The 23,634-nt window shown below is 43.4% G+C and overlaps 1 protein-coding gene across 1 annotated transcript in view; it reads left to right on the top strand.

Annotated features, from left to right (window-relative positions):
- LOC107113340 (chromosome unknown open reading frame, human C14orf159) overlaps positions 1 to 23,634 on the top strand; it is a 51,082-nt gene that overhangs the window by 5,445 nt on the left and 22,003 nt on the right. Inside the window, exons 3-10 of the mRNA XM_015414662.1 lie at positions 3,111 to 3,264; positions 4,355 to 4,553; positions 8,906 to 9,056; positions 11,344 to 11,466; positions 15,232 to 15,429; positions 16,618 to 16,878; positions 17,016 to 17,115; positions 17,737 to 17,885. Coding sequence (XP_015270148.1) covers positions 3,111 to 3,264; positions 4,355 to 4,553; positions 8,906 to 9,056; positions 11,344 to 11,466; positions 15,232 to 15,429; positions 16,618 to 16,878; positions 17,016 to 17,115; positions 17,737 to 17,885 — 1,335 coding nt within the window. The remainder of the gene's footprint in view (positions 1 to 3,110; positions 3,265 to 4,354; positions 4,554 to 8,905; positions 9,057 to 11,343; positions 11,467 to 15,231; positions 15,430 to 16,617; positions 16,879 to 17,015; positions 17,116 to 17,736; positions 17,886 to 23,634) is intronic.

Genomic DNA, 23,634 nt, shown 5'->3' with positions numbered 1-23,634 from the left:
AGCCAAGAAAGGCATTGACAAATGTATTTACCTTGCATGCTATTGTTTAGACTGACCTGGAAGGTAACCTGGCACAAAGCCAATGGGGAGAAAGCATGGGAAACTGGAGCCTGTTTGCTAACAACCATTGGTTAATGTATTCAGGTGATTTCCTTCTAGGGTCAAGAAGAAAGAATCTCCATTACCAACCATGTGGTCAGTCAATCTGTTGTTGTACTTGTAACAGTAAAGATGTAGTCTTGCTGTTTTGTAGATTTCCTGTGTACCTTTCCCTTTAGAAATACAGATTTTTACATAGAAAGAATATGCTTCCTCTCCAGTGAACAAAGATCCATTGCGACTTCCGGTTGATGGCGGCACGCTCATGGACTCACCTCCCGGACCTCCCGGGGTGTCTCCGTGCTCTGGTGGACGGAGGGGGTGAGCAGGCTCGTAACCCCCCCCAGGAGCCTGGGGAAGGGCACCTGGCCAAGGAGCTTTGAGGAGGTAGCCTCTTCTCTGGCTAAATGCCAGAGAATCAAGGCTCCCCCTTGCTCCAGTGGTCCATCCAGCCGAGAGACCTGATGGTACAAGTCAAGCTAGCCAGGTCAAGCACAGGAGACCAGGCGTTTGAAATGATGAATGAAGAGGGGTCGGAAGACCAACTATGTACGTGAGTGAAATGAGAACTGATTTTTAAACGAAAAGACACTCCTTACCCGAAGCAGCGAAACAGCAGAAGCGAGTGGTGGGAGGGACGCCTCCCATGCCCATAAATCGTTGAGCGAAAGGGGAGGGAGTGGAAGAATAAACAAGAAATTGCCCAGAAGTACTCATCCATCGAGCTATACAGATAAGCGCATATTCAGAGACTTTAAAATTTATTGCGAAAGCAAACAAATGAGAAAAGGATGGTGGGGAAGAGGGACAGGGACAAAGAGAAACTTTTAAAAGCGAAACTAGAGTCCCCGGAAACGACCAGTGAGACGATGAAGGCGATGACAGAGGTCAGGCGCCCTCTGCTGGAACAGCTCAATGTCTTTAAAGAACAGATGTCTGTTGTAACAGCGAATATTACTGCAGAACAAAAGCAGCTGCAAGTTGTGACAACAAGCATTACTGCTCAACAAACGCAAATAACGGATTTGATTCAAGTAATGAAGCAGGATGCTGAGAAAGTAAAGGAAATGGCTGAGACAACGCAGATAGTGAGGAAAAAAGTGCAAAAATTGGAAAAGAAAACTGTATCTTTGGAAGATCAGATGCTGCAAGTGCAAATGGATAAGGCTAATATGGTCCTGCGCTTCCAAGGGGTGCCAGAGAAAAGAGGAGAGAATCTTAAAGAACTTATGAGTGAGCTACTTGCCCCAGTAGCAGATATAAAGGCGGACTTGCTACTCAACAACATGGATGTGGCCTACAGGTCATATTCAGGATACATAAAGAAAAATAATCTGCCTGGGAAAATTGTAGCAAGATTCTCGAAGAGGCACGTCAGGGATGCTATCCTGAAAGCAGTTGCTGCAACATCCCTGAAGGTGGGGGAGAATGCTGTCAGAACGCTAAAGGATATTCCATTTGAAGTAAGACAATGCAGAAAGAAATACAAAGAACTTGTGTTTTTCCTCCAAACAAACTCAATTGGATATAAATGGCTGTTTCCAGAAGGAGTAATATTCAAGATCAAGGAGAAGAAGGTCAAGATTGACTCTGTTCTTAAAGCTCAAGAGTTTCTAAAGGAGCAGCTGGGAAGGCCAGAGGACGAGAAAAAAGAAGAGGACGATAAGTCCAGTGGAGAGCTGGAAACTGGTTCGTCTGGTGAGGACTCTTTGTCTGAGCAGGGGGCATCAGCCCCGAAAAGTTCCTACAAACTGCAGAAGAGAGAGAAGAAGAAGTAAAGGCTGAAGGACTCTGAATTGTGCCTTTGAGAACTTTGGTTCTAGGGGATGATGGGAGGCACTGTTATTGGGCAATTAAATGTAACTGGGGATGGTTAAAAGGGTTAAAAGATTGACACAGTTCATAAGAAGTACAAAGATGAAAAGTCCTCTCTTGGGTTTTTTGTTAGTAGTGGGTTCTTTACTTTCTCCCTTATAAGTAGCTTTCCCTTTTTTCTGTTTTTGTAGTGTTTAAAAAATAAAAAATAAAAAACCCCTCCGGGGGCTTAAAAAACAAAAACAAAAAACAAAGATCCATTGCAAGCTCTGAATATCTAACTACTTTTACCAAATTTTCCAACAATTATTGTTGGACAAAATGTATTGAAAATACTTATTTCCATAAGAGAAAAATATGGCCAGATGCCACTTATGGAGTTAGTCCATGAAGCGTGAAAAGGCAGTCTGTGAAGCATACAAGGGAAGAGCCCCTGTAAAATAATATTGTAAATGCAGCAAGCTACGGGATTGGTGAGTGAAGGGAGCAGGGGTTGACCCCAGTATGAAATATAACTCTTAATATCTATATCATGCTTAGTCTCCAAGAAAATCAGAACTGCTAACTGACATGACTTAGAGAGGCTGCAGCTATTGCATGTTCCTCAAAATTGGTGCCACTATCATCTGGCATGAAGCTGTACTGTTAGCAGCAGAAAGGAGGAAGAGAGGCAAGCTAAAGCCAGACCTTAGCCAAAATTACAGCTTTAGGATCAAAAGCAGAAACCAAGTTGGTGTAGCAAATTATTCCCAGCTCTCTCACATTTAGAGAAGTCTGAACTTGATGTAGAAACAAGAGGACGATTTCCCTAAGACCATTTCCAGAAGTGTCTGAGCAAACAGATGTGGGCATAGGCGTAATCTTCGTGGGGGCGGCAGGGCTTCAGCCCCCGCCGAAATTTTCAGGAAGGTGCTCAGCCTCCCCCGGGAGCCACCCTTGTTCCTAGCAAAGCAATGCCTCTGGCCCAGCCCCAGCCCCCCCCCCCCCGGGCAATTGGAAAGTCTACACCCTTGGATGTGGCAGTGTATCTGGTTCAAAATGGACTACATCTTAAAGTGACTATAAGGTGATGTTGCAAAAGAGAATGTCAGAAACATGTTTCCATTTTAATAACTAGTATCTATGCCCAAATAAACAAGGGAATGTGTGTGTAGTCGACATAACAAGCTAAAATTCTTTTTTCTTAATGCTTACAGGGTTTAAACAGGCAAATGTTATAATTCTGCACAAATCTCTTGTGGATGACTTTGAACATTTTTGCCATGCAAATGAAGGCCCCCTTCCATTGCTCTACAGAAGTAAACCGGGGGAATGGAAATGCCCTACTATGAGCACTGATTCTGATATTAGGTATGCATGGAGTTATCTAACATAGGTCTGATATGAATGCAAAAATATCATTTTAGTGCAGTAAGCCATATGCAGACATCGTCTGCACATTCAATTCATTTTGCTTACAGCTACAACTTTTGCTACTAAATAAAGAATTTATGAGACCTTCTTTTGGTTTTTGAGACTAGGTTTGGGATTGCCAAAGTTAACAGAACTAAACTAAACATTACTGTTTTTAAAGAGTTGTGTTGCCTGTAGCTACACAGCAGCTGCGGGAAATGGATCTTGCCCCAACCGGAGCTATTTTCCCATGCAAAAACTGTGTTGTGTGGGAGTTACTTGACTGATTTTGCTGTTCGATGGGGAGTATCTGTGCACAAGGAGCAGCAAAATTGGGAAAATTGGAAGGAAGGAAGGTACAAAACGTTTTGGCTTCCCACAGCTTTGCTTCAGCATGTCTACAGATTAATGTAGCATTAAACTTCTAGTACAACTGCCTGCATGTATAGCCATTTGAGTATTATAACTGTAAAGACCTTTGTCAAGCATCATAAAGTTCAGATAAGTAATCAAGACCTGAAACAAAATTTCAAACTAATATGAAACATGGCTACATTTTAATATGAAATTTTTAAAAATCCAGAAAGACTTCCAGGAACACTTTGAATAAACCTAAATCCCAAGTCTTGTTAATCAATTTGCCATTCCCAGTACTCCTTGGAGCGAATGCAGTCAACAATGTTATCCCTATTTTTCTAAAAGCCCTAAATCAAGGCCAGTAATATGAAGTATGAATACAGCTACACTTAATGATGCCCTTCTTATCTCCCACCTTTGATGTATGAATGCAATTCCACCTCTGACAACATTGATAACATGTTGGGAGCACCTTTTTGTTGGGTTCATAGATTTGTGGATCATCTAAGTATGATAAATGCAACTTCAATAACTGGACTCAGCAGGTTCACATTTACACACACATCCCGCAACAGCCTCTAGCATAGAGGATGAAGGAAATTGACACATTAAATTTTAAACGACTGACTCCAGTTGGCCAAACTTAAACAATGCTTCTCAGTGTGTTGATAACATTCGTTTCTTTTAATAGAACTGACTGTCTGCAGTACAGGAAATATGAGAATGGATTATGTACAGGAATTCTGACAAGTTTGAAGGAATATTCTGAACAGTTAAAAGACATGGTGACTTTCTATCTAGGATGTAGTTTCACATTTGAAAAGGCAGTCCAGAAGGTTGGCATCCCTGTAAGAAATGTTGAACAGAAATGTAACGTGAGCATGTACAAGGTAAGAACAGGGGATAAATTTAAAAACATTCATGATAATTAAAACCAATGAAACCAGGTAGTTACAATGACCAAAAGGTGGATTCAGGCCAAACAATATACCTTCAAAAGTTGGCTGTTTGGTAGTAGTGTTACTTGTGGAGTTATGAAAATATTTCCAAGAAAATTAATGCTATTGAATCAAAACACAATACATAAATTATTCCATCAGAGAATAATATGGTCTAAAGACCTTAGAGTCTTAAAAAAGAATAAAAATAAAGACCTGCTTGATCAATGGACCACCTCTGCTGAACATTTGTACTTAAAACAAACTACCTTTCAAGCCAAGTCTCCAGTAAATGCCATCACAGCATACCAAGACATCATTAACTCCTTAACTGAGATTCTAGGATCAACATACTTATCAAGAAATGCCAAAGGTGCCCCTACTTGGTTTGATTCTGAATGCTGGACTGCTAAGAAAAATCTTCACTATCTATTTTCCTTACTACGTGCCCCTTTTTCTCCTGAGTTAGCTGCTCTCTATCTTGAAGCAAAAAAAGGATGTCAGCTTCTCTTTGGGGGGAAAAGACATACTCATGCCTTGAAGAACTGGTCTAGATTATTGCACACTTCCCGCACAAGGAATATGAAAGATTTTTGGGTGATGGTTTCACAAGTTAACTTCTCCTTTAACACAGTCTACTCTCTACCTATCCTAACTTCTGACTGGACTGTCTATTATTCCAACTTGTTTTCAGACCCGGTACTGCCTGATTCTTCTAACCATCTCCAAATCCCTTCTGATATACCTGCCTGGCCCCCGGTCTCTAGAGAAGAAATTCTTGAACTTATAGCCTCTATTAAATCGGGTAAGGCTCCAGGCCCAGATGGTAGCTGACCTAATAAAAAACAACCCAGACTGGTGGTCTGAACTGCTAGCTCACTTGTTCACTCTTGTTGATAAATTTGGGATATTACCGGATTCCTGGCTAACCTCCATCATAGTTCCAGTCTTTTAAAAAGGCAATCCAAAAACTCCCACCAATTATCGCCCTATAAGTTTACTCTCAGTATTAGGGAAATTGCACTCCAAACATCTCCTGAATCGTCTATTTGACTGGATGTCTAATAATAATCTCTCAGGTAAAGAACAAGTGGGTTATCGCCCGGACACTCTACCCTTGACCATTGACTCACACTTGCCTTTTTGGCGGAGAAATACTCCTTGCATTTAAAAGGCAAACTATGGCCCTGGTCACACGGAGCATTAGCCACGCTAGAGGGACGGAAGATAGGCGGAGTTTCCGGGTGCGATCTCACCGGCACATCTGGGAAGCGTCCGTGGCGCAACTGAGGCTTCCCGCCGAAGATGCACAGTAAAAAACTAGTACCTCGGTGGTACTAGTTTCCTGACACCGCGGGGCAAGGGCGGGTGTCTGATCGCGTTTCCGAAGGTAGTTCCGGCGCCCGCCCATGTCCCCTCAGATAAAGGGTTTTTTTTCAAAGTCTCCACGGATGCGCACACACACACAAGGGAGCATGCGCACAATTGCGTTTTAAAAAAACAACAACCAACCTGCTTTCCCTGCGCCCTGCTTCTTTGCCGCGCCGCAGGACTTTGGAGTGATCGGCACCTCCCCCCACCACGGGACCTCCACGGGACCTCGATAGGTAGGTCTGCTCGAGCAACCACGCGGTTTTTAGCCCCGGGGCTAACAGCCACGTTTCCCCCCGCAGTTTTCTGCCCGTGTGACCGGGACCTTAATGTAGCTTTTATAGACTTGCGGGGTGCATTTGATTCTATCAATAGATCTCTTCTATGGACTAAACTATGGACTAAACTAGCCAATATGGGAATGGACCCACACCTGCTATTCCTGATACATTAACTCCATTAATCCAATAGCTGTCAAGTACGTTTAATCACAAAGGCCTTTTGACTGAAAAGATTCCTGTCACCAAAGGGGTAAAACAGAGATGTCCCCATGCTCCTGTCCTTTTCAGTTTATTTCTGTTTGACTTGCCAGAATATCTAACTGAATTTGAAGACCATGTGCCAAAGATGAACTCGCTTCCAGTTCCCCTTTTGCTGTATGCAGACGACACTGTTCTCTTATCCATTACCAAGATTGGACTTTTATGTCTGCTCTCAGCTTTTTCGGGTTTCTGTTCTAAGAATGACTTGTCTATTAACTCTCAGAAAACTAAGATCCTGATATTTACCAAGGCTTGGAAACCCTGTCCATGGAAGGTAGATGGGAAACCTGTGGAACAAGTTAAAGCCTTCAGATATTTGGGCCTTCTCTTTCACCATCAACTTAATTGGTCTTTTCATCGGAAGGCAGCTATCTTAACTGTAAGGAATCAACTGCTTGCAGTCTCCTGGTTCCATTTTCATATTGGAAATCAGTATGTACCAGCTGCTCTTCAGATTTTTCAGACGACGGTTGTTAACCAGCTCTTATATGGGATTCCAATTTGGATTTTGGCAGTCAATACTGAAGTGGATCGTATTGCCGCTATTTTCTTACGCCATATTCTGGGTGTACCAAATATGATTAGACTTTTTACTATTTCTTGCAAACTTGGCCTCCACCTGCCTTCAACTATTGCCTGGATGATTACTATTAAATATTGGCTGTGCTTCCAATTCCAGGCTTGTCCTAACCAGGGGTCATTTGGGGCTGGAGTGCGCTGGAGCGCCGCTCCAGCAGCCCCAGTGGTGGCAAGCCCCGCCCCCAGCTCCCCACCCCCAAGCTCCTTCAGTCTAGAGTCGCGGCACAGCAGTGGCACGCCCCCCCCCAGCCTGCCTTGGCAGGCTGGCTGGGAAAGGGGGGACTTTTGAAGATCCCCCCCTTTTGTTTCTCCTACCGGCCTGCTAAGGCTGGCTGGGGGGGGGGGAAGCGAAGAGAGAAGGGGTTTAAACTTTAAACCTCTTCTCTCTGTAGTCTCCATTCTATTCTATAGCCCCCTAGAATAGAATGGATTCTATTCTTGGCAGGCCGGCTGGGGAAGCAAAAGGGGAACAACTTCAAAAGCCTCCCCTTCCCCAGCCGGCCTGCCAAGGCAGGTGGGGGGGTGAAGTGAGAAGGGGTTTAAAGTGCTAGGGGAGGGAAGGGGAGGCTGTTGAAGATGCCTCCCCCCCTTTTGCTTCCCCTTCTGAGATAACTTCCGGTGATGTCAGGGGCCGTGGCATATGCTAATGAGCTATTATGCTAACAGCTTATTAGGTATGTTAATGAGCTCCTCCAGCTCTTTTTCTATGAAATGACCCCTGGTCCTAACACTCTGCTGTATGATTTATTAAGGGACTCCTATATCTCTAAATGGTACCAACATATTAGGTCCAAAATTGATTCTATTGGCATCAACTTGGAGTCCCTAACTAATTGCAATGAGAACCAATTATTTCACATTATCCATCAGAGAATTTGGGATATTGAGACTCAGACCATTGCTGCGGGAACCAACATGATTTGCTCTCCTTGTTTTCATGGCCTGCTGTTTACCCCAGGGCTAGGAGCTGCTTACATGCAAAATCTTACCAATCCTTGACAGTGTTGGGCCTTTATGCTTGCTAGACTGAATATTTTCCCTTCAGCTGTTCTTTCAGGCAGATATCATAACATACCTTTTAAGAACAGACTATGTAAATTTTGTTTACTGGAACCTGACACCATTTCCCATATTTTACTTCGCTGTCCCATGCGTAGTAAGGTTCGTCAACAACTTCTTGATCCTGTTATTTTCAACCTCTCTGGCCCCCCAGAGAGAATTACTCAATATTTACTTGCTGATAAATCCATCAAATGGACAGAACTTGTGGCTGAATATTTGGCTATTGTGTTGAATAAGGTTAACTATGTTTCTAAGACCAAGGCAGAGAATGTTTGATTAATTTTGCTCTTCTGTGTTCTTATTCCTGACACTGTTTTATTGCCCCATCTGGACTGTACTATTCCTATTTTAATTATGTAAGATTATTCTGTATTTTATTACTTTTTATGCCATTAAAGGTTTCTGAATCTGAATCTGACATAAATTATTTAGTTCAGATGTAAGCAGTCCCAGTTGTGTGAGGCTTTTCACTGGCTCACACAGCAGGCTACATGGTTTACTTCCAGACATGCTGTGGCCTCTGGGAAGTAGAAGGAAAGAAAGGGAGTGCTAGATTCAGATTAACTGGATGCATCCTGTTCACTGTACACTGCCTGTCCTTGATCTAGATTATTTACTTATGTAAACTATGAGGATTAATTCATATTTCTAATGTGTTAAACTATTATTTCAATTCTCTAAGTCTTTATAATTTTAAAATGAAAGAGACTTCAAGGACCTTGATAATTTTTTTAAAAAAATCTTTACCAGACTGCTGTGCCTTGCCGTGATTCTGAACATTTCCATTGTAATCTAGTGGTATCAATGAGACCAATTCCTAGTGACAAATTGGAAATGGTTGTGCAAACCACCAACCCAATGAAACAATCACATGGAGCACCAGTTCACATTGGTTATCCGGGTCAGTATCTTTAATATACACACATACACATATATAATTTCTATATGTTTTTATATGATATTTTAAGTGGCAGGTTTATCTAGCCGGTCAGCATGCTTCCTACATTCTGTCCTGTGGGGACTTCACACAGTAACTCTTAGCATTTGTATAGCACTTCCAGGGTTCAAAATCCATCACACACATTATATTCTAAAGTAGCCCAGTATTCTTATTCTGGTATGGTAGGATGGAGAGTTGAGGCTGAAAATGGCTTCGCTAAAGCTACCTAGTGAGTATGCCAAGATCTGAACCAGAGTCATGCTGATCAAAGCTCATTCAGTAGCTCTGAACAATGAGTAAGCTAATGTGTTCTGACATAGATTCAGGTAAGTAGCTGTGTTGGTCTAAAGCAGGGGTGGCCAAATTGCGGCTTGGGAGCCACATGCGGCTCTTTCACACATATTGTGTGGCTCCTACCAGGGTGGCTGGGGAAACAAAGGGGAGGCATGCCTCCCCAAATGGTCTTCCCTTCCCCAAGCAGTGTTCCTCTCCCTGGGTAGGCTTGAGGTGGGGGGGAGCAGAGAAAGAAAGTAACTTTAACTTTAAATGTATTGTCAAAGCTGCCACCACCACCCCACCAGCCAGCTTGGAGAAGGAAGGGAGGGGGGTTGGAGAACGCATGTAAAATTTAAGTTTCTTTCTTTCCACCTCTCTCTCTCTCTTTTCCCTTTCCTCCCTCACTCCCCTATCTATTTGCTTTCTTTCCACTTCTTTCTTTCTTTTCACCTTTCTCTCTTCCTTCCTCCCCCTCACTCATATCTTTGCTTTCTCTCTCTCTTTCTTTCTCTCTTCCTTCCATCCTCCCCCATCTATTTGCTTTCTTTGTTTCTCTCTCTCTCCCCCTTCCTTCCCCCCTTCCCCATCTACTTACTTTCTTTCCACCTTTCTTTCTCTTTTTCTCTCTTTCTCTTTCTCACTTTCTTTCTCTCTCTCTTTCTTCCCCCTCCCCCATCTATTTGCTTTCTTTGTTTCTCTCTCTCTTTCCTTATTTTTTCCACACACCCCCCCTCTCTCTCTTTCTCTCAAACAAATAGATATATCATTAGCAAAAAATAAATATAATTGGACAAATAAATATCATTATCAATATCTGTTTTACCGTTTTTATTTTTATTTTGGCAGTCTCATTTAATGTTAGTAAAAAGCAAATGTGCATATTTTCAATAAAAACGTGTGTAATATTTGTTCATGTCTTTGCAGCTCTCAAACATCTGACGTTTATTCTATGTGGCTCTTATGTTAGGCAAGTTTGGCTACCCCTGGTCTAAAGCAACAGAGCAAAGTTTCAGTCCAGGGGGATATTTAAGACCAATGAAGTTTAATTCCGGATATAAGCTTTTGTGTGCATCCACATTTCTTCAGATACATTGGCATTTAGCAGGCTGACCGCCATCAGTTCACTGTATAATGAGCTCCTGGTTAGTAAAGATATCTGGTTAATATCTGGAGTTGTACAAGAATGGCATGTATGGACTGGTAATTTCTATTTCATTGGATCTGAGGAAGTGTGCATACACACAAAAGCTTATACCTTGAATAAAACTTTGTTGGTCTTAAAGGTGCCGCTGGACAAAGACTCTATGGTACAAATGGCTTCTATCATTATTTTTTGCCCAAATAGCACAGCGTCACTGTGATATCACTGATGTGATAATATCACTTCCATTGCACATTGGAAGTGACATTGCCGTGTAGCTGACAGCACAGCCTGGGCCTCCCTACTGTTCCTGGTAAGTTTCCCCAACAGCCAGCTGATTGGCAGCAAGGGGGCAGAGCCTGGCAGGGGGGAATTCCCTGCCTCCAGGGGGACTGGCAACCCTAGCTGCTGTAGCATTTAGAAGATGATGTTTGTTAACTATATGTTTGTTAACTAGACAGCAATAAGAAGGCAGTGAAAGCCAAAATGTAAATGGGTGGGAGGGATGAATTTCACATATTGATTTGAGCTATTTAGCCAAACTAGTAGAAAAGCAACACAAGCCATACAAAACAAGGAAGGTAATTAATTTTAATAAATGTGCCGCATTAATGAATGTAAGGGATATATGGAGTAAAATCAAATGTTATATGAAGAAAGAGGATGGTATAATTAGGTCAAACAACAGGGCCACATATGCAGTTGTCCACATATGGAGTTTAATTGCTGTTTTAATTGTTACTGTTGTAATATAGAGTCATTGAGTCTGCCTTAACTTTGTCATTACTACTGCTGCAATATAAATATGATTGTAATATTTGTTAATTTCAGGTCTATTAGGTATCAAAGATCTTTCCAAGGTAGACTATGGTGATGAGGTACAAGCTCATCCAGAGGATGTTCCAGTCTTTTGGGCGTGTGGAGTAACAGGAGTGGAAGCCATCAGTAATTGCAGTATGTATCTAATAAGCTTATTAGAATTGTTCTTTTTCATAGAAACTCAAGAGAAATTAAATCTAGCTGGTGGCCCTAGTGAATGGAATTTGCTCTCCTCTGAAGGCCCACCTGTTATTCCAGTTACGGTGATGTGTCTGATGCCTGTTTCCACAAACTGGGTAGAATGTTGCCATAGAGACTGGCAGGGGTCATTTCATAGAAAAAGAGCTAGGGGAACTCATTAGCATAACTCATTAGCATATGCCACACCCCCTGACATCACCGGAAGTGTGTCATAAGGCCACACCTCCTGACATCACCGGAAATGTGTCATAAGGCCACACAACCTGCCTCCAATGGGCCCGGCGGTGGACCTGCAAGGCCAGCGGGAGTGCAAGGAAGCCCCGCGAAGGCCCTCCCTGGCCCCAGGCAGGCAGGGGTGGGGAGAGGCGGGGAGGAAGCAACTTACCCTCCCTCTTCTCCTGCCTCCTCCTGGCTGAATGAGGGCTGGAAGCAGGGTGGCCGGAAGCAGGGGGCAGGGCTTCGTCATGTGCCCCACCCTCCCGTACCTCACCCGGGGGAACTGCGTTCCCCCGCGTTCCCCCCCAAAATGACCTCTGGAGACTGGCAACACCTATTGGCCGTCAAAAGGCCAAAGTGGAATCAGAATAGTTATATTGTGCCATTTGTTTTAATTTCTATAAATCATAGCAGAGATCTCAAGCAAGGCAAATTGTGCCTGAAGCTTAGGTGCAGCATTTTTCAGTGTTTCTAGAGTATTTCTTAGATGATCGAGAACACTACAAATGACTTTCTGAGATACAAGAGATGGGCTTACATGAAGAATATTCGTCCATTTAGTGTTGGCCAGCTGGCTACATGTTTAGGTCTAACTTATTTCAGCTGGTTCCTGAGCCTGTTGATTTCTTAGATACTGTGCCTTGCAAAGTTAGATCCTTAGTATCCTCTCTGAAGCGTAAACATCAGAGACCTTCAAGATACAAAGTTACCACCTATACCTGTCCTGCTTAGACAGCCTCCTAATTTAAAACAGGTTAGCCCAGGGATGTTATTCCTATGGTCCGCGAGCCAGAAGCAGCCAGCTCAGGGCTTTGATCAGGCTCACGGCTCTCTTCTCCACCCCCCTCCCTCTCCCCTGCCAGTCCTTACCCTTCTGAGGGAGATCCGAACTTTCCAGCTGGCTGGGCCTTGTCTTCTCCTCTTTCTCCTCCAGGAGGAAGCTCCTCTGGGCCAAAGCCCAAAAAAAGTTGCCAAGAAAATGCGGAATGAATTTTCCTTTAAGGTCTCTAGGCAGCCCCCAGAATGGAATGATGATCCCTGGGAGTAGCAGCTGTGTTTTGGGAATGGAATTCCACTCTGGGGGCTGTCATTCCAGTCGTAGAGTAGTCTATCTGGACTCAGAAACCTTAATGGAAAATCCATTCCATATTTTCTTTCCAACTTTTTTTGAGTTGCAATGTATTTCAATGGAGTGGAGCTCAAGTAGTGGTTTGGGAGGTGTCAGTTATCAAAGACTGTTAAATAAACAAAATATGACAAGAGTGTTATGTTCTAAGCATGTTTGTATTTTAAGTTTAAAAAACTTTATTGCGTCCTTTATAAAGTTAATATCTTCACTACCTGGCATTACATTTTATGACACACATGGCCTGGCCTGACAGAGTCCCATTTATGTCAGATCTGGCCCTCATAACAAATGAGTTTGACACCCCTGGGTTAGCCCCTACACCAATGGACACAAATCTGACATTAAAAATTACAGTATTCAGAAACCAGTGGGAAAACATTTTAGTCTCCCTGGGCACTCAGTTCCTGACCTTAAGAAAACCTGGGACACTGCTGTTTTGCATAACTTGTGAATGGTCACTGTATTTTTAAATTAGATTTCAATTTTACCCAATTACAAATCATTGTGTACTCCCTGCATTCATGCCCCCCTTATCATTTTGTTTTATATAATCCCACATAAAATGACTACATAGTGAGGATCCATTTATTGTGTCCGAAGAGGTGAGCTGTAGTCTGCAATGCCTCATGCTAGAATAGAATTTTGTGTATACCAAGATTCCTGTTTATTTTTGTGGCAACAGACTAACAAGGCTACCCCTCCTGAATTATTCTCAAAGTATACAAGGAATGGTGATTACAATAAAACACACCTTTAATCTAGAGAGTGGCCGAACAAATTTTATAGTAATTCCTGGGGCTTCTTTTCTGATGACTCCTTTAAACATCAGAGTTTATTATCAAATTGCCATTATTTTAAACACCATGAACAGCAATTCTATGTAAAGGAATGTTGCCATATTTTAAATCGCCACTACATTTATTGTTTTCTCCAAAAAGAAATGGACCATTCTCCTGATCCATATTTCTGGCTGATCAGTTGGTCTAAACACATTTGTTTGATCTCTCCCTAGATATGATAACAGAGGAAAGCTGGGGCCCTGACTCACCTGGGGGCCTTTTTGTAGCACTGCAGGGAGGGGGAAGAGAGAGGGTGTCCATGGCGGACCATCTGGAAGGGGCAGGCTGACAGCAAGCGTAGGAAGCTGGGGCCTGCCTGACCCAACATCGACCCTATCAACAGGATCCTGGGTGTCCAGGGAGGTGGGGGCTCCCTGGCCAATTTTTAGGACACTGTGCCACTCCCACTTGCCATCTTCAGTGTTGGACGGCTTGGCCCCCCCCATCCCTTTAATTAGGTGTAGTTTGTTGGGGGTTTTGCATGTGGTTTTGTTTCACTTGATTTTCTTCCTTGTCACAAACAATTTGGTAGTATCAGCATGGGGCTGGATCCATTATCAGGAAATCTGGCCTGCGTGCCCATTTCCTGAGTTTGGGGGATCTCATTGAGGGATTTTGGCATGAGGGTCAAGTGGTACAGCCCAGGGGCACAGCTGGGGATTACCCTCATGCCCAGGTGGCAGGGGAGACCATAGGGCATGGCCTTGTAATATCCAGAGACCTGTCATCCCAAGGTGTACAGCAGATCATCAACTGGCAGGGGGTCAGTCGATGGATGGGATCCGGTACCCCATGCTCTGCCAAAGCATACTACAGCTGTAATCAACAAAATTACAACTTATTTCCCCCATGTTTCTGAAAATTGTGTGCGTGCATGTGTTATTTCAATCAAAACTGTAAACAGGGTTAGTATTTAGCTATGGTTATGGAGGAACTCTTGTCTGGGTGCCTGCCTCGCCCCTTCCTCTTGGCTCTGAGGCCGAAAACCAAACTGATATCTTCTGCAAGTGGTAGAGGCAAGTACCATCAAGTCGCAGCCGACTTATGACAATCCCATCGGTTTTTCAAGGGAAGAGATGTTCAGAGGTGATTTGCCATTGCATGCCTATGTATCAGGACCTTGGTATATCTCGGTAGTCTTCCATCTAAATACTAACCAGGGCCAACTCTGCTTAGCATCCAATATTGGGCTAGCCTGAGCTATCCAGTTTGGGGCCTTCTGCAAGTACTATACCATTTAAACTACTTGTACCAGGGCAAAATGAGAAAGAAAGAATTGGCACGCACAGAAAATAAGTGTTATCTACATATAACATTCCCTATTCCTACTTTATCCTCTCAGTGTTTAATAAGTCTCCATGTTTTGGATGTGTTTGGTTGTTTTTAATTTTTATTTTATTTTATCTGGGATAGATGGGAGTATCTCCTTTCTGTAGTATCACCAATTTAAGGTACAACCTATGAAGAAGTCTGGATTATTTTTCCTGTATGGTCTCTTAAATTTTTTTGTTTCAGAGCCTCCACTGGCTTTTACCCATTCTCCTGGCTGCATGTTTATCACTGATTTGAAGGATGAAGATGCTGCAGCTGATTATGGCAAAGAAATCCCTGAAGTTTACTGTATTTGTCAGAATCCTTTGCATTATAGCATCACATCTACAACAGCCGCCCAAAAAATTAGAAGGCTAGAAGAGATCATTGGAGTGGACCCAGGTGAAAGCAAAAAGAGAGTACAAAGAAATAAATATTCTTACTTAAAATGTTAACTATAGAATTTTTGTGAGATAATGTATTACCAAAGAGAAAATTAAAACATTAGAAGTTGTAGTTCTTGAAGAATTAGCTCAATCTGAAGCAAAAATCTATATAATCGCCAAGTGTGCCCCCGATCTGCAGGTATCTAGATCTACAGACAGGGGCACATTTACTCCAAACAGGCTTTTCTGCAAATTTGGGTGACCCCCTAGGTTTGCAGAAAAAATTGAAAAGTTAAAAAAAAAAAGTCAGGGGGGCTAAATCCCCCCACATAAAAAGCATTGTCTGCACATGCGCAGGCAATGTACTTACCTTAGAGCAGCTCGAAAGGGGCCTGGTGATTGCTGTGGCAACAGAGCCTTGGATCTGGCAACAGAGACTTGGATCTAGGAGCAGGCGGGAGCAGGAAAGTGTCCCACCTGGAGCTACTCTGGGCAAGCCACAGAGAGTGAGGAAGGGGGAAGGAAGCCTCAGTGGGCCCACTCAGAGCCGCTCTGGGCGAGCAGCTGAGATTGGGAATGGGGGGGGGAAGAAGCTTTCGCTGGTTCTCCTGGAGCTGCTCTGGGTGAGCCTCAGAGAGCGTGGGGGGGGGGGGGGAAGGGGGGGGCCCACTTTGAGCAGCTCCAGGTGAGCCACAGGGAGGGGGGGGAGCTTTGGCTGGCTCGCCCAGAGCTGCTCCAGGCTAGCTGCAGAGAACAGCAGGGAGGAGGGAAAGCAGTGGGCCCAGCAGCGGCTGTAGGGGAGTCAGGGGTCATACTAGGTCCAGTGAGAAAATGTGGAGGAAGATGGGATCCCCCACAAGTCTCGCAGGCCCCCACTTGTTCTTGGCTAATGCTCAGCTGTACTCTCCACTGCCCTGGCTTTTCCTTAATCTTCTGCAGAAGTGGGTGGGGAATGCACAATGTGCAATATAATAAGCAGAGGAAAGCTCAATCTAATCAAACTAATAAACCTATATTATTGACTGGACTGGAAGGAAAAAATAGTACAGCAGCACTGAAGGTTCCTTCTATTCCCCTACCAAACTGCCATTAATCAATGAATAGTTCCTACTGAAAGGTGCCCTCAAATTTATTTTTTTTGTTGCAAGGCAATGTTCTGATGAATGTTCTCAGTCTATATTTCATTATTCTTATCTGTGTTTAGGAGACAGAGGTGTGAAACACTTGTGCTCTCGGGATGAACTTCTGAAGGCATGTCTGTCCATTTCACATGCTCATTCAGTGTTGATTACCACTGGATTTCCTACCCACTTCAATTATGAGCCCCCTGAAGAGAATGATGGGCCTCCAGGAGCCATTGCAATGGCAGCCATGTTGAAAGCCTTGGGAAAACAGGTTGCTGTAGTAACTGATCAAAGGGCTATAGACTTGAATGAGAAGGTTATTAAAGAAGCTGTCAAACAAGGTAAAGCCTTCTGTTTTGCAGTAACAAAAGTGACTTGTTTTATTAACTGGGTTATGTCTTTTGCTTAAAATGCTGCTTCCGTTATCACTATAGATTCTTTTTCTTGACTTAAGATAGTCCATTTTCTTATCAAACAGGGATCCTGAAGACTCCAGTTCCTGTCATTAGCTATCATAGCGAATCTGCAGGTTCAGCTATGCAGTTTTTGTGTGAAGATGGAAATCCAGAAAAGCCCAAGTATGTTACCAAAAAGCAAAGCAATGGCAAGATGGACCGAGAGAGGAGACAGCTGAGGGAAAGAAGGATTAGCGAGTACAAAGAATGAAGGCCGTGAGCTATAGGAAATAACTTTACTCATAGGCTAGGCTTAGGAGGGTGTGCACTACTGGAGGGATGGGGAAGAGGGAAGGGTGCTGGCAAGGCACAGGAACTGAAAGCCAGGGGTGGGGAAAGCAGGAAGTCCAAGAAGCAGGATGATGGCTACTGAATCTTTTGAAAGCTTTGGTGGCAGACAGTATTATTATTATTATTATTATTATCATCATCATCATCATTATCATTATTAATAATAATAACAATAACAACAACAAAAACCTTATTTGACTTCTCCCTGTGCGTACTTGTTAGCACCCTTAGTGTGTGTTTGAATGTGTCAAATGGAAAAGTCCTTCGCAACGGATAAGATGAAGAAGTATGAGATGTAACTGATTTTAAAATGAACACACACCATTTTCTCCACTTGGTGGTTTTCAAAAATAGTGTTTGATGAAGTGCCACTGGGTCTATTAACAACATCAAGCCTGAATACTGGAGACACTTTTCATAATTAATGTTTTTTCCTTTTTTCCTTCAAACTAGGTTTAGTCACCTGATAGCAATAGAACGTGCTGGGATGGCCGCTGATGGCAATTATTATAATGTACGGAAAATTAATATTAAGCATTTAGTCGATCCTATTGATGAGCTCTTTGTAGCAGCGCGCAGTATCCCAGGAGTTACTACAACAGGTAAACATGATGCTATTTGTTCAGTACCCATATTTGTAAAGGGTACTTATATTATCATGACACAATGAGTTGGATCTGGTCTAAATTTTCCAATAGCAGAATGGAACTTCCCTGCATCCCTCCCATCCCAAAACAGATCATGGATTTCTGAGAGGTCATCCTACTCACTTGTGCAGGGAGAGGGAACCTGGAGGGTAGTTTTCAGAAAGTGGTGCAGGGGAACTGCTGCTCAGCCCCTTGGTCTCTGGCCTGTGGAGTCTGCAAGGCTCTATCTTGTCTCATATGCTCGTTAACATCTACATGAAACCGCTAGGTGATGTAATCCAGAGATTTGGGCTGGTTTGGCACTGATATGCAAATGACACTCAGCTCTACCTCTCACTTCCAGCTGATCCTATGGATGCTGTAGAAGCCCTGAACAAGTGCCTGGAGGCAGTTTTGGTCTAGATGCAGGCGAATAAGATGAAACTTAATCCTGGCAAGATGGAAGTGCTAACGGTCAGTAGAGGATCTGACCCGAGACTTAAGGTGTCACCTCTTCTGAATGGGGTAGTACTAGCCTTGAAGGAACAGGTTCCTAGTCTGGGGGTGCTTTTGGACCCAAGCCTGCTACTGGATAAGTAGGTTGCAGCTGTGGCTAGGAGTGCCTTTTACCAGCTTCAACTGGTTAGTCAACAATATCCAAGGACCATGGCATAAATGATTAGGCTAGGTAACTAAAGCACCATGTATAATGATAATATATACTATATTATGAGATATGATCACAATAAAAAAGAAGAAGAGTTGGCTTTTATACCCCGCTCTTCACTACCCAAAGGAGTCTCAGAGTGGCTTATAATCGCCAGTTTGGTGTAGTGGTTAAGTGCGCAGACTCTAATCTGGGAGAACTGGGTTTGATTCCCCACTCCTCCACTTGCACCTGGCTGGATGACCTTGGGCAAGCCATAGTTCTGATAAGAGCTGTTCTTGAAAAAGAGCAGTTTCTGTCAAGAGTTCTCTCAGCCCCACTTACCTCACAGGGTGTCTGTTGTGGGGACGGGAAGGGAAAAGGAGTTTGTAAACTACGCTGAGACACCTTTGGGTAGTGAAAGGCAGGGTATAAATCCAGTCTCTTCTTTTCTTCTTCTTCCCTTCCTCTCCACACAACAAATACCCTGTGAGGTAGGTGGGGCTGAAAGAGCTCTGAAAGAACTGTAACTAGCCCAAAGTCACCCAGCTGGCTTCATGTGGAGGAGTGGGGAATCAAACCCCGTTCTTCAGATTAGAGTCTGCCACTCTTAAGCACTACGCCAAACTGGCTCTGTGGCTAGGTGTGTAAAGAACACTTAGTAAAGAATACTCACACTTCCAAAAAATTAAGATAGTTTGTTATTTACATGCAATAATGCACCATGAACAATGTATAAAGGTAACCGTTCCCTTGCTTGAAAGCCAGTCGAGTCCGACTCTAGGGTTGCGGTGCTCATCTCAAAGCCGAAGAGCCAGCGCTGTCCGAAGACATTTCCGTGGTCATGTGGCCGGCATGACTAAACACCAAGGCGCACGGAACGCTGTTACCTTCCCACCGAAGTGGTACCTATTTATCTACTTGCAACTTCTTGCTTTCGAACTGCTAGGTTGGCAGGAGCTGGAACTAGAGATGGGAGCTCACTCCATCATGCGGCCACTCGGGTCTTGAACTGCTGAACTACTGACCTTCCACAGCCTGCAGTTCAGCGTCTTATATTCTAATAATTCTAATAATACAATGCCACAACAGCAAAACTCATCATTCAAAAAATAATATACAAAAAAGAAATTATTCAAGTACAAGCTTAAAGTGTAATCATGTATCAGAACTCAGAAGATGCTGAAATAAACTGAGGATTGACAAAGAACTTCAAAGTATGTTGAGGTGAACTGAAACTTAAAAGACTACAGGGACCGGTAAAAATCCTGTTCCACACATTCTTCCTCAGGTTTTAAAGCAACAAATGTCTTAAATTTAATAGTAGAAATCTGTTCTCTGTACTAGTTACATAATAGTGCAGAGCACTGAAAAGAAATACTGTTACTTTAAGGTTGTATTTGAATAATTTCTTTTTTGTATATTCTGTTTCAATTTCAACTGGTTAGTCAGCTGTGGCCTTTCCCAGTCAGAAAAGATCTGGCCACTGGGGTACATTCCCTGGTTATGACTAGGTGGATCCCTCTACACTTACAGATGTTTCCCACATTTCCCTCCTCACTAGCAATCCTCTCCATAACAAAGAAAGTTTATTCCAAGGCTTGTGGGACCTGCATGGTCTAATAGCCAGATAGATCTTGAGAGGCTGCAGGAGGAAGGGGCGAATTTGGCCTCTCTTTTCTGGAAGCAGAGCTGCACTGATGTTGGAGAAGGAAGGGAGTGATTTTGCTCCCTTACCCCATCCTACTGTAGCGTCCCAACATACATAGCTATTTGACCAGGTGGGTCTTGTGACCCCAGAAAAACGTTCTGATGTTCCTCTCCCCTGAGCTGTCCTTTCGAACCATGGGTCAGATCCCTGTGACCACAGAGCACAGGATCCAGCCAAGAATGTGGATTGCCTTCTGAATTCATTTAAAAATGGACAAGTAATTATTTGGATAATATTATCTCATTACTGATATGATTACTAATTCTCTCTCTGAGGTGAAGGACATCATGGTGAGTGATTCCTACCGTCCATTCAGGGAGGCAGGAACAAATTCTTCTCACTTCCTGTCTCTGGTGTGGGAGTTACTGTTCTCTTCAGTTCTTTTCCTGCCTCACCAGGGACAGCAGCTTAGATCTGGCTTTGCCTTCATCTACCCTTTAATTTTCCTCTTTACATTTCTACCTACCTACCTCTATATCCTTTTCTCTCTATATCTCGGCTGTTCTATTTCTAAATCCTCTGAAGAAGAACAACAAAACCCTCTATGAGCTGTCTCTGACAGCGGCGGCCATTTTCTCAGTCTGTGAGTTTTAAGAGTGGGTTCCTTTCAGCTGCTCATATGATGGCAGCATGAGGCACAGACAGTGATGGATTTCTTTCTGCTGAGGAGCTAGAAGCTCCCCTCATCGCTGGTGCCCAACACAGCACTGGAGGAGCCGGCAAGACCCGTAATAGGATTGCCTCAGTGTCCCCACTGAGAGCTAAACAAATTTGTGAAGTTAGGAAACTTCAGAATGAAAACTACTCAGTCACTGAATCCCTCTCATCCATCCATCTCTCATCCATCGACTTCACAGAGACTTACCTCCACATCCCAGTCTTCTTGGGCCACTGGAGATTTCTGCATTTTTGTGTTGGAGACCAGCACTTTCAATTCAGGGCTTTACCATTTGGACTCTCAACAGCTCTGAGAGTCTTCTCAAAGGTCCTGATCAACCCCATTGTAAAGCTAAGGGAACAGGGCATTTGCATCCACCCTTAGTTAGATGACCTATTGATCTGACCTTGTTCCATGGAAAAAACCAACTAGTGCCTTCAGAATTATGGGTTCATAGTAAGTCCTCAAAAGAGCTCTCTAGAGCCAACACAGTAACTAGAACACCTGGGCATCATTATAGATACCAACAACAACTGCTTATACTTAACAGACAAGAAGGCAAGGAAGCAAATCTGGTTCTCTAATGACATTTACCAAACTAAAGGGTCTATTGATCTTGACCATAGATGTGGTCCAGTGGGGAAGGCTCCACATAAGACAACTTCAACAGTTACTGAGACCGTTTCAGTTTCAAGTATCCAAGAAGGACAGTTTCCCCATTCATGTCCTTCTCAAGGTAAAGACCAGCCTCCTTTGGTGGACAAGGATGTCCAACCTTCTACAGGGGAAGAAATACTGGATCTCAGAGGTGAGGAAGATCTTCACAGACACTAGTCTGTCAGAATAGGGAGCAACAGTAGATGAGGAACCAGTACAGGTATGATGGTCCAGGGTAGAAACATCAGCCTTCTGGAACTCCAAGCCATACACCTTGCCCTCCTTTACTTTGGTCCATGGATAGTCGATTGTCATATACTGATAAAAACGGACAACATGACAGCCTCAGCAAACAAGGAGGATCCAAATAATTGGTGCTATACAAGGAGGTGTTTAAGATATTAGAGTGGGAAGAGAAAAACCTGGCATCAATAAAAGCAGAGCACATAAAGGGATCCATAAACACCCAAGCAGATTGGCTGAGCAGACAGACCATACAGGAAGGAGAATGGTCTCCCAAGAAGGATCTATTCCATCTAATAATTGCTCACTTCAGTCTTCCACTAGTGGATCTGTTTGTGTCACCAATGAACCACCAACTGAGCCAGTTCTTCACCACATTCTTCCATCACAGAGCCGAAGATACCAACGCCCTGAGATCACCTTGGCCAAAAGGTCTGCTGTTTGCCTTTTCTCGCATACCAGTAGTACCCAAGCTAATCAAGAAGATCAAAGAGCAGGGTGTGGAAGTCATATTAGTGGCACTGTTCTGGCCCCATCATCCATGGTTTTCAGCCCTTCAAGAAATGTCCAACGCTCCACCCCAAGGCTTCCTGCATCACTGGACATGTTTCAACAAGGCCCAATTGGGCACCCACACCTGGAGTGATTGCATTTGACCACTTGGAAAGTGAAAGGAGCAACTTACTCTGACTAGGGTACACTGTAGAAGTCACAGATATGCTCCTAACTTCCAGAAGGCAATTAACTAAGAAGATCTTACATGGAAAGCATTTGTTGGGAGAGAGTCAATCCCTTAAATCCTCGAGTTAAGTCTGTCTTGGTTTTTCTACAAGATGGGATCACCAGCAGTTTAAAGGTATCTACTCTTAGATGATAGGTCACAGTACCATCAATGGTGTTACCTCAGTTTAAAGGCTTTAGTTGATCAAAAAAAACACATATAGCCCTAAAGGACCCACCACCCCAGATTCTTCGATTTCCCATGTGGAAGCTTCACACTGTGCTCTCTGTGCTCACTAATCCACCTTTGAGCTCATTAGGGAAATCCCTCTAAAACGGTTGAGAATGAAGACCCTCTTCCTCACAGCAATTACTTCAGTGAGAAGAGTATCGGAACTTGGCACACTATCCATCAAACCTGAGCTATGAATCTTTCACAAAGATAAAGTAGTTATGAGAACTGACCCAACTTTTAGACCAAAGGTCAATTCAGCCTTCCACAGATCCCAGGAAATCTGACTTCCATCTTTCTGCCTCAACCCTAACCACCTGAGGGAAAGGACATGGCGCACATCAGATGTGAGGCAAGCACTCAAGGTCTACTTATGTAGAACTGAGCACATTAGAAAAAACAGATACTTTGTTCATAAATATTTCCCCACCAAATGTGGGACAAAAAATGTCTAGAGCAGTCATCAGTAGTACCATTAAAGCCTGAATCATCTAGGCCTATAAGCTCCACAAGTTAGTCATCTCAACCGGAATTACAGCGCACTCTGCCATGGTAGAAGAGGTTTGCAAAGCAGCTATCTGATCTTCCATCCCCACATTTATAAGGCACTATGAAATAAATGCTTACAATTCAGCTGATACTGCCTTTGGCAGAAGAGTGCTCCAACATATCCTAGACACAGATGATGATGACCCACCCCAAAAATGAGGATATTGCTTTGGGAGGTTCCACCAAGATGTCCTCCACCTCAGAGAGAGAATGAACCATTGGATACTTATTGTGAAGGGTCCTTCTTCTCTGAGGAAAGGAGAGCATCTTGTCCCTCCTGAAGTCATTGTCATTTCATGTTTTTTCAGC

This window comes from Gekko japonicus, unplaced genomic scaffold (assembly GCF_001447785.1).
Source record: "Gekko japonicus isolate JY-2015 unplaced genomic scaffold, Gekko_japonicus_V1.1 scaffold1035, whole genome shotgun sequence".
NCBI lineage: Eukaryota > Metazoa > Chordata > Lepidosauria > Squamata > Gekkonidae > Gekko > Gekko japonicus.
Note: the sequence above shows the minus strand (reverse complement) of the source record. Positions and strands in the feature narration are given on the sequence as shown.